Here is a 12,556-nt window from a genome sequence, read left to right as displayed (position 1 = left end):
TGTGTTGTCTATTATAAAAAAAAATATGTCCAAGTCAGCAGGGACGTTAGAAAAGAGATATCTGTTATAACTGTATAATTACTATGCCAGAGGCAAATAATATAGTTGTTAAATTGCTAGTAACTACTGCATTTCAATTAGTATTTCTTCCTTAACATTATTTGATCTAACAACCTCGCCCTGTTTAGTTGACTTTTTCATTGTGTAATGTTACATTCAAGATTTGAATTTAAAAGTAAATATATATATATATATATATATATATATATATATATATATATATATATATATATATATATATATATATATATATATATATATATTTTGTTGTGAACAAATTGTTAATAAGCCGCGTACAGATATTCTGTGACATGTAATGTGTAGCATGCAATGCAATTAGTACGTAAATTTAACGGACGGCGCGCACTATTCAAGAACTGAGATTATAAAGGAACGTTCCAGATGTCATCATGGCAAATTGTATACTAATCTTGATGTTAATTTTTTTTTATATATTATATATATACATATACAGTGAACGTTCTACATAAGCAACTCATTTTTACTACTTTTAATAAAAAAATTTTATGGGAAAAATTGCTTTTAGGGATAAAGGAGTATAAAAATATCATATGGCAAATATTTTTACTTATTTCTTTTACTAAGCTGAGTAGAATAAATAAAATATAAACAATATTGCTTATAGAGAGTTTGCACTCTGTGTATATATATAGAAACTATTAATTGACAAAATCTTAGGCGATACGTTGATGTCCAATAATAGTACAAATAAATTTTTTTATTAATTGAATTAATGTTTCGATTTGTTACCAATTTCATTTAGAGACTGTTCTGTGTCTACTTTTCCATTAACTTCAATTGGAATAGACTGTAGTGTGCGTGTGCGCATGACAATAAATTATACGGACGGTTCAAAATATATGTACAAGGTTATATATTATATATTGTTAAATAAAATTAAATAACTAAGCGAGCAGTTTTAGTACAGTATTATTTTTTATTATTTATTTTCTTCAAGCTGTTTGTTACAATCTTTCTCTTCAAACACAATTAGACAACATTTGGGGCACACTGAACGAACAATGGTTACATTTATTTCATCATTTTACTTTGTATGTGATTTTAAACTTTAATAAAATGATATATTTTTTATGATTGTTTTAATTATTATTTCTTTTGCATATCGGCTATTATATTTATTCCATAATAAAATTCATAAATCAATAAAATTAGGAGCAATAATTTATAAACATGTACGACTAAGTTTTCCATGTATTATTTATGCATATCAATTTACTGTCTTAAATTTTTTTTTATACAACTTAGAATGGCAAACAAGCTAACAGCCCACCTGATGGAAGATGGTAACCGTCTGTATAACTGGTGTACGCTGTTACTGGTCAATATTATGGAGGGTAGAGATAACGGGTATCGTGTCGAGGGTCATAGTGGAAATAAACATTTTTTACACTAGCAAATATATTTTAATTTGTTAGAAACAAAATACAATATGAAAAAAAATATCCATATATAGATGGGTGAATTTACTGGGTACGGAGAAATAACACCTGAGTCCTCAGGAATGGCAACGCATGGGGAGTATCATGGACGAAACAGTATACTCTGTTATGTCCATGGTACTGTTCATGTCTATAGGCGACGGTTAACACTTTCCATCAGGTGGGCCGTCAACTTGTTTGCCATTCTAAGTTGTATAAAAAAAAAATGTGGCCAGACTTAGTTGACATAATTATTATTATGTTAAATACCATTGTTAAACTTTATTATGCATTAAATAGTGAATAAATATGTTGAATTTTCCAACTCGGTACATTTTATACATATTCTTTATTGCATTGCATTAGCATTTTTTTATCAACAATTTTGTTCATCAATAATTACTAAATTCATTTCATGTTCTCTTGACGCTCTAGCGCTATTCCGGAGGGAACTAGAACTGTTATTTACTGCTTACAGCTAAACACTTGCTACCATTCCCTCATATGAGATAGTTCTTACTTCCAATCTCACTAAACAAAATATTACAAGTGTTACATTAAACATCGTAATTCTGAATTTATTCCAAATACAATGAAACCAAAATGTAATATAATTAGTTTCATAATATAAATGCTCAATATATTGATGTAAAAATTATTTGACAATATAGAAAAAGATATAGGTTAGAAAAAATGTCTACAACTATTTTATAAACGTCTGTTAAGAGGTATTGGTGGTTAACCGTCGATACCACATGATAATTCGCAGAACATGTCTACGATAACTGTCAGGGCTCATCGTTAGTAACATATTTGTACATTTCGTCGTTCGACGGGCACGGAAACCATATCTGCGCCGTCGGCAGCGGGTAGTACTCATGCGCTTGCACCAGTTCGTTGTCGAACCGCCAGAAACGCGGTCCGCGAAAGAAGTACGTATCTGCAAATAGTAAAATAAATGTTAGTTGCTGTATACAGCGATATTCTAATTAATTTGATTTATTCTGTCCCCTTAGACAAGTGCCATTCTCGTATTTACTCTTTATTGCACCATTTAAAGCTACCGCCCCTCGGCCCCTGAAAATTGTACAACATTTAACGCGCAATAAGCAATCGCTCCAAATCTGACTTGCCCCACCCAATACGTCTAACTCATTGCAAGCAATACACCATATCAGGTCGACCAACACGCGGTTCCCCCTGAAAACCATCGTGGTTAATTCTAGTGGGATTCGTGAGGATTGGCTAACTGACCTGCTTTCATCGTCACCTATCATCCTTCACTGGTGCCCCGCCAGCGTATACCGATAGCGGATGCGGGGTTAGCATTCCATTATCATCCATGAAAAAAAAAAGGAGCTAGGTACGTCCATGTCTTTCTGATTAGTTCCAGGTAAGTAACAAATTGATGTAATAAAATCACAAAAGAATTTAGAATAGCAAACAATTAAAAGTGGTAACTGTCGCTTATAGACACGAACAGCACCAACTAAGTTAGGATATAATGATCTTCCTTTCGAAATTTACAGCCGAGCCGTATGCTTATTTGCTACCATAGTATTTAATATTAAAAAACCCACGCGTGTACCAAATTTTTCTTCAATCTTTTCATGCCTATAGGCGATTGTTACCACTTTCCATCAAGTGGGGCGTCAGCTTGTTTGTCATTCTAAATTGTATAAAAAAACTTTTTTTTTTTATGTTATATAAAAAAAAAAAAAAAACTTTTGAATGTAAAATTTACTAAAATTATAATGAAGTATGTTATGTTTTAAATCTTACCCTCTTCCCAAATAATGGCAGCGTCCACCGGGTACGGGAGCTGCCGCCACGCGGACATCTCCTTCGGGTATCCCTTGTCCATAGCGCCGGCTTTCTCGTCGTAGCGCCAGAACCTCTCGTACTCGATCAGGTATGTCTTGTTATTGTAGTTAGAGGTGAACACTGTGGTCAGCTCGGGCACGTGTCGCGGTATCGCGTACTCTGATATATTGCCGCGTCTCAACAAATGGAAGCTCGGGTCGAACTCCCAGAAGTTCCTGCCTAAACATTAAAACAAATAGTTATAACTATTTGTTACTACTACTATATGTGTATATAATAGTAGAAACAGAGAAAGAGAGAGAATATGTTTTATTTGCACCAAACATTGGCCATATTTTCTTACCGACTTTATATAAAACAAGATTCTTTTTTTTTTTTTTAATATTTGTTACCTCATAACTTCGCCAGTTGTAAACCGATTTGGAATATTATTTCTTATCTGAATATACTATATATAATAGAGGACTGAATATACTATATATATAATAGAGGTTATACTTATAGATTGATCCCATAGATAAAAAATGATTCAATAGTTTAGTTTATAGGTCAAAATAAATTATTTTGTCGCAATATTGTGGGACACAATCTTTAATTATAGATAAAAGTAAGTTTCGTACATATAAATAGACAATTAATTGGTATGCAACTGGGTAAATTTGTAGATTTTAATTTATTTTAACTTTTACCCTCTTCTTTTTCCGTAGTTGTCAGAGTCAAGGGCAGCAGAGTCCTTATTAAAACATTTCCAATACCTACCTACGGTTGCGAATCCGTCCGCCAAGCAAGGCAACTATTGGTAAACCCCCCAAGCTTATGTTTAGCAGTGGACAGTTAAAAACTGATATGAATGAATGAATAAAAATCCGTTAACTTTTCCATCTAGTGCTTGTTATAACATACCGTACACAGATCTTAATACAAATTCTATGCCGGGACCACACCGCGGACGTTAATGAATTGTTAGACATATATAAAAAATATTTCTGACTACCCCACCTAGGAATAACAGTCATAAGTATAATCCTAATTATTTCTCTAACCTGAGAATATGGAAATGTTTCCATTCGGTTTCTCATAAATAGTCTTTATGATGTTGACTTCGGCTGGGAGTCCTATGAACACGTCGTGGAATCTCTTCGGATAACCCTCCTCGATGTGTCGCCTCTTGGAAAGCACCCACACCCACTGAAAAACATTAATACATTAGATAAAAAAGGAGGTCTTGTGGATCATTTGTTTCATATCTACAAGTTATGGACTTCTGCTACTTCCCATGAAATGTGTGAAACTTGACTTAAAATTATTTTCCTTATTCCTAGGTATTTATTATATTTACAACCTCATTTTTAGACACAATATAACAAAAGAAAACAGCTCGATTAGTATTCTTCCATTTTCGTAGATATTTCCAAAAACTATCTCTTACTAGTATAATCTTTTTAGAACAATATAATTTTTTGATCAGAATATTGGGTTAGTATACCTACGTGCTGCTATGTATGTATGCTGGATCACCTTACTGTACGACATGACGATTTTTTAAAGACCATACTAGAAGGAAAAATAGAGACTAAAAAAGGAAGGGGAAGACCGAGAAATAAGTATATACTACTATAGGACTAATAGAGCTGACGCAAAAAGTATGAATTAGTTGCACAGACAAGACCCTTAAATGAAAAAGAAGAGTATATGTTTGGTGGATACCACCGATTGCAAGGAGAGTTGATGTCAGTCGGCCAATCGTAAAACCAAAAGCCAAACCCTTGTGTAATATAAATAAAAACATATTACGCCGACCTCAAATAATTGGGATAACGGCAGGATTATAACACTCGTATAGGATTGGTTTATATCTACTGTTAATTAGTGCTTGGTTAAACACATTTTTCGCCTACCTCCTCTTCAAACACGAATATTTTCCCTTGTATAACTTGAACAGTATCGTAGTTGGTGTAGCACAGGTCTGGTATCTCATTCTCATCAGATAAGTCGCTGTCCGCTCTTGTGAACTTAGGCACTAGTGCTGATACGCTCTCTGTCACTTCTGGCGGTATTGGCTCCTCAATAAGCTCGTCTTTCACTGGAAATAACAAATACTGTAATTGCCTCACTTAATGAAATTAATTTACTGTACTTTCTTTTCTAAATTCCTAACTAATGCACACAAAGACATACATGTAAAATATGCATCCGGCTCGAAGGACCATTGCATATGAATGAATACAAATTTCATAATACACGAATTTAATTACTTTAATTAGTCTTATATTGTCTTAGTTAACACAGCAATATTTTTTTTTTTATAAAAAAAAAATAATTCCTCATGATAATAATAACCTTAACGTGATACCTTTGTATTTACTCCGATTTTAATTTTCGAATAATGGAGCGAAATATGTATCGTGATTATTTACTTATTTTTATTTATGTAAATTTTAATGCACAATAAAATTCTATATATATATATATATATATATATATATAACGCAGTGTAGGACGACCCCCCCCCCCCACTAGATGGAGTGATGATCTGAAATGCATTGCAAGGAGTCAGTGGATGCAGGAGGCTCAGGACTTTTCTTTATGGCAGTCTATGGGGGAGGCTTATGTCCAGCAGTGGACGGATAATGACTGAAATGATGATGAGGGAAATTCTATATACATTTGGCGGACATAACACCGGACGGTGTTTTATACCAGTCAACTAAGAGGCAAGAAGCAAATTGAGTAGGCGGTGCATTTACTACTAAAATATCTATAAAAAATAAATGTGTTTCTTTACTCACTATAAAGCTCGTGCATGCCCATAATGTCATCAATGTTGAGTTGCTCGACTGGCACCTTGTAGTATGGGTACATGACAGATGTCTTCACATCAGAGTGGCACAAGCCGAGCGCGTGGCCGATCTCGTGGACCGCCACAGCGAAGAAGTCGGTTATATCGTTCTCTCCCTGCTCCTCCTTGTTAGGACTGTCTCCCCACAGTTCGTCGTCATCGAAGTGCAACGCCCCAACCGGCGGGGGGAACGCGTGAGCCACTACGCGACCTGGCCCGTCAAAAGGAAACCTACGTTAGAAAAATAATGTATTTGTAGTAACATAACCACGATACTAGTAATTACGAAGATTCTGGAATGAATAATGATATTGGTCGGCTGTGCTGTCCCGGCATAGAATAGGCCATTCCATCCTTTCCTATGGGTGTCGTAAGAGGAGACTAAGGAAACATAATGGTAGAGGGATGGCCTCAGCGTGCCTCTTAACTGTGGTTACCAAACCGCTTGCCATGGGGGGGAAAGGGATCTTTAGTAATGGGGATTGAGAATCCCATTGCTAGCAATATACCCAACCAGGTCGACCTCTTCGCGGTTCCCCCTGGAAACTATCATGGTTAATTCCTAATGAGTTCATCATGATGGGCTAACTGTCCTGTTTTCATTCTCATCTATCACCCTTCACTGGTGCCTCATATACCCTATGAGGTCGACCTCCACGTGGCCCCCCTAGAAACCATCGTGTTGAATTCCAGGTGTATTCATCACGATGAGCTAACTGACCTGCCTTTTCTTTCTCATCTATCACCCTTCACTGGTGCTCCGCCAGCGTATCCCGTTAGCGCAGGCGGGGTTACCATACCATTTTCACCGATAAAAAAAACCGCTTGTCATGGCAAGGCCTACGTTCAGTGGTGGACAGTTAACAGCTGTTATCAATGATATTAATATTACTTTCTTTTTATGATATTTAGAATAGCAAACGAAATGACGATCCTTTTGATGGAAAATAGTAAACATTGTTTATAAACATAAACAATACTACGGACACCGTAAAATACATTATTAATAATAATAATAATAATTTTTATTTCAGACTTTTTGGTCCATTAAATATTATTATTATATATTGTTAGCGGTATCCCCTACTCGAGTCTCCCCACCGCTCGTCGCAACTATAAAAATGGACAAAAACCAACTGATCGGCCATTTTGTTGTCAGACGCGCGCTCGAAAACATCTCTGAATATATTAATGTCGTACCTTTATCAAATTATTGTTAGACTGAAATCTTGTATAAATTGTTCTATTTAATTATACGAATTATTTTAGGGTTTGTTATATATTTTTTTAATTTAAAATAAGATTTATTGCTAAAAATATATATTATATTATATATCTGCCGTTACTTGTTCACTACTGAGCATAGACCACCGCCATGGACTAGCTTTGCCATTGGGGTGTTTTTCCAGTAGTTGCCTTAGACGTCATTAGTATGAAGGATACCATGGTCAATGTAATGTATGTCAATGGCGCTGTTCCCATCTATGGGCGACAGTTACCGTTTTTCGTCAATACCAAGCGATGCAAAAAAAAAATTAATAAAAAAGTAATTTTACTACTAAAAGTGAAAGTGGATATTCATTAAAATATTCTTTGGAGACTTATCTCAATTGTTTGTGTTGTTATAAGAAATAAATAATAAAAAAAAAAAGTGTACGTGACATTTATTTAGAACTTTTACGGAAATTTAAATACCTATAAAGACCTTACCTTGTAAAGATTCTATTGTTAGTAGTTTATTCTTATAATGACAGATTCATATCCTTTTAGAACTTACTTTGAACAAAGATAAGGCATGCTTGAATGAAGTCACACCATGTTATACGTTATGAAAACATATGCATACGTTATAAAATTTATTCAAGTAGGTATAACACCTAGTTCAATTAAGGATTCGATGGAAGAAAACAATGTAATACCATCTACGCTAGAACAACTATAATATACAATCTCAACTTACCCATCTCCGTGGTCTTGCCGTCCGAACGAGAAGCGTATATCTGCCGGGCCGTCTTCTACTTTACTAAACTGAAGCCCGCCGTGGGGGGCCCAGATCGCAAGACCGGCTTCCACCTGTTTTTCCACGCGGTCTTTCGGCAGTGTAGCGGATCCATTTATAACTCTAAAGATAGAAGAAGAGATTTGATAACATTATTATAAGAAAGCTGATGGAATGGAAAACCGTAAGAGCGTATGAAATACTCTTCTCTCCATGACATAAAAGTATGTAGATTATTACCAATGAATAAATTCAAAAACATATCCAGTTTTGTTTTCCTTTAGAACTAAAAATAGTGTAGGCGGAGCTTTTTCAACCGAACCTTTTTTAAGCTTCGGTTGAAAAATAAGGATTAAAATCCTATCGAATTTCGAACGAATCTAACGAGAATTTCACTTTCCGATCTAATTTTAAAACATTAAAGAACGAACATCTGAGAATGCAATGCAAACAACCAATTGTAAACCAATTTAGAAATAAATTCGTTTTTCATGTCATCCCGACTTACGAAATTGATATTATGCACCTCGTTTTCCAAGTAGTCATACATATTTACAGAAAAAAAGAACAATTAACGTAATTGATTACTTGTAAGTGATATGTTTCTTGTTCCACCCCTGCTGTATGACATAACGGCGTATTCTTGATGACGTGTTTTCTATGTCCTTTATCCCGCAGCGTTTTTTCTTGAACAACTGTAAATTAATACAAGAATATATTTTTTATGTAATGACGGTTACAAAAAAGCATACGGCTGGCTTGATAAGCGTATACTATAAAACTTCCAGCATTAAATACGTCATGTAAGCATTGTTGTTCTTTAGTGAACATTCGTTTTTAATTAAAGCATAGTAGACACATTTACGCTATGGCAACTGCCTGTATAGTTATATATATATAAGTATACAAATGACTAAAATATAGTATATGATATATGTGTATAGATGACTAAAAATAAAATTTTCAATTTTATATAGAACAATTATAAATATACACGTTTTTTTATTTTAATATTACATCTATAACATGTACATCCTTAACTATACTCTTGAACGAATTAGTATACTTATTGAAATTAAATATTTTAAACTAAAATAAAAATATTTGGGCTCCTCTGTCCCATTCGTGTTTCTACCGTGAAGCAGTTGCATTTGCATGGCTGTGTTTCGGTTTGAAGGGTGAGATATGATAATGAAATTATTAGTCCTCCGGAATAACAACGCATGAAGGATATCATGGGTGACAGAGTATACTCTGTTATGTCTATAGGCTACGGTTTCCACTTTCCATTGGGTGGACCGTCAGCTTGTTTATCATTCTAAATTTAATAAAAAAAAAATTTAATTGTCATGACATACCTAATTATTAAATCTTACTCACTTGTTTAGTTTCACTGTCCAAACTGCCGGTGGCTGGCAAACCGGCGAATGCTTGCATTTTTTTCAATGCTTCGGAGATAGACTGTGGCGTGTACACGAAATCTAAATCCTCGCCAGACTCTTCAGGTAGGTAGCCATATTTCTTCAGAAACGCTATCTGTAATATAAATCATAGAATAAACAAAAAATATGTTCGTGCTTACGACTATAATTTTAGATGAGGTAGTCAGGAGAGTTCTTCAATTGTGGTCACTAAAAATATTCGAGATATCATGATAGATGAAGATATCTGATAAAGCAGTACTGAGTATAGCTATGTGTGAATTTAATGGGACGATTTCAGTAAAAATCTAAATAAAAATTGTAATATTAGGCCATATTTTACTAAATACATTTTCGAAGAAGACAAATCGTTTATTGCCTAGACTGCTTCAAATATAAAATACTAAAAAAACATAAAAGACTTTACAACCACAAATTTTACATATCGGGTGGATATAAAATCGGGTAGTTCATAAAATATGATTCTTAAATTGTCTCTCAGACCATTTGATTCCTACATATACTATGTATCTACTTTAGTTATTCAGATTTCAATGGAGTTTATTCTAAACATTATGGTTTTATGCATTTCACTAATTTCAAAGATTTTGTGCATCTATCATTATGTTGTCTCGTTTCTATGGGATCACAGTTACATGGAATCCTGTCTCGCTGTACGGAGATTTGTTGTACTAGTCTCATGGACGGTTGATGAAATAGACTGAACTTGTGAAAGAAATTGATAGTGATGTTAAGTGGTAAATATAACTGTTTTGTTTATCATTAACAAACTGTTTAAAAACAAAGTTTACTTCGTTATCAGCTATCTGATTACCAACACCACCAACTCAGAGATATCTTTGTTACCATATATTTTCTTTAATACAATTTACGTGCTGTTGTCACTTTTCTAAAAATAAATATCCACTTGTATTGTCTTACCACCAGATAAAACCAGGGTCGCAGCTAAAGGCTGGTCTGGAGGGTGACTGCTAAATGCGGAAATCTCATATAGAAGCATAGCGCTCTTGTACAACATTCAAAATTAAGAACACAAGTTTACACAAATTTACACAGTTGCACTAAATTTACGATAGTAAAAAAAATAAAAAAAAAGATTTAACTTTATAAAATATTCAATAATACAAAATTGCACTTAGAGATTTTCCTTAAGAAGTTTTAAGAACGATAATAGAAACAAATTAAATGTTGGCTTGGGCGCTCATTATGATCTCGACAGCTGTGAGACCACTGTTTGAAAGATAAGTGGTTTTATTAAATATGATAACACTGACCTCCTCGTACGTAGGTGTGTTAAGCTCCACATATATAGTCCTACATGTCACATAACAGCAGCCGATTGTGAAAACAAGAAGGCCAATTAAATATTTGCAAGTGCACATGGCTACGGCCGACTGACAAAGGAGGCGCGCGTCCACATATCGCTGTTTAATTATAATAAACGATGATGACCTTTGCCTCCTGATAATGATTCATGGAGGACACAAAGCTGGTTAACGCCCTTTGATGGAGCTTCTATTAATATACAAGGTTCTGTATGCGACTTTGTCCGCGTGACCGGAATATATTCACTGACCGGGATAAAAACCTACAACCTTCTCCATACCATATAGTACGCGTATACCGAATTTCCTAGTAATCGGTAAAGTCGTTAAGGCGCTAACAGGAAATAAACAAACAAACGAACTCACATTTATAACACACATACATACATACATACATACATATCTGTCACGCCTGTCTCCCATTAGGGTAGGCAGAAACAATGGAACGCCAAATGCTTCGATTCAAACAAACCTCTTTCGCTTCTTCCACATTCATCAATCTTTTCATACACGCTCGCCGGTTACGGGTACTTTTAATTTGGCCCTTCTTCAGCACGTCGCCTATTTGGTCAACATACGTCCGTCTAGGGCGGCCCCTACCGACAATATAAGTAAGGATTATTAACTAATTTTTGCCCGCAACTTCGTATGCATAAATTTTTCAAGTACCTCAATAACCAGTTTTAGAAGACGTATTAAGATAAAAAAAACATAAATTTTTTCAGAGCTTCAAAACACACAACAATGAAAACCTCATACAATTGCGTGCAGTAGTTTTTGTGTGATGCCGGTATTCTAAAAATAATTGTTTCGGCTCCTACATATTCTGACCCCTCATATCAATTAATGATAATTTCTTAAAGACCTCTCGTGTACAGATATCATGTAGTTACAATTATATTAAATTAGTAAGATTACAATATTAAAACTGTTATGAAACATAAACATGACATTCGAATATTTTGGGTGATTTAGAAAATTTCGAAGTGAACGAGATTTCGACCTGCCACTCTTCACCAATGCTGTCGAAGTTGTCAATCATAATAATATTCGAAACAGACTGTATGAACAAGGTTGGCCGTAGCCTACTTTAATAATAAATAAAACAAAGTGGCTTGCCGAACTGATGATGAGAGGTGGAATGGAAGTAGATAAATATTATACACTGGAGTACCAGATGAACTTTAGGAGAATTTTGACGAGGACCGGACAGATATACACTTATTATTACACGATTTACGAAACATAATAATTTATGTTTGCGTGTGTAAACATAAATTATTATGTTTATTGTTTTATTTTTTTTTTCTAAATATTTTCCCTAAAAACAAATAAAAAGTCAATGACAAATTTTACATTACTAAATTATATAATTGACACAGTTTATGTAGAAAGTATTCAAGTAGGTTGTATCTGAATTTGGTAGGGTTATACGGCCATATAACATTTTCTATACACTAGCCTGCTATGAATTGACAATTTTATCACTTCTATGTAATTCTTGCTTTTAGTTTTTTTTCACGAGAGATATGACGGATGATAACAGATGGTAGCCCTTATGACCTCTCATAGACTTTTTATTAGTGCAATCCAACCTTAATATACTT

General features: G+C 34.3%; 1 protein-coding gene across 1 annotated transcript; it reads right to left on the bottom strand.

Moving 5' to 3' along the window:
- Nucleotides 1-784: 784 nt before the first annotated feature.
- On the bottom strand, nt 785-11,068 carry LOC113512665 (matrix metalloproteinase-2-like). The gene is made up of 9 exons (XM_052895560.1): nt 10,899-11,068; nt 9,563-9,718; nt 8,771-8,877; nt 8,144-8,305; nt 6,134-6,414; nt 5,243-5,427; nt 4,388-4,532; nt 3,303-3,563; nt 785-2,460 (listed from the first exon to the last, which is right to left on the bottom strand). Exons 1-9 carry the CDS (start codon nt 11,004-11,006, stop codon nt 2,309-2,311), a joined length of 1,557 nt encoding a protein of 518 aa, XP_052751520.1. The 5' UTR covers nt 11,007-11,068; the 3' UTR covers nt 785-2,308.
- Between the last annotated feature and the right edge of the window lie 1,488 nt (nt 11,069-12,556).

The sequence above is a fragment of the Galleria mellonella genome, unplaced genomic scaffold (genome assembly GCF_026898425.1).
Source record: "Galleria mellonella isolate WM207_F2 unplaced genomic scaffold, CSIRO_AGI_GalMel_v1 utg103, whole genome shotgun sequence".
Lineage (NCBI taxonomy): Eukaryota > Metazoa > Arthropoda > Insecta > Lepidoptera > Pyralidae > Galleria > Galleria mellonella.
This window is presented reverse-complemented; position numbering and strand designations above follow the sequence as displayed.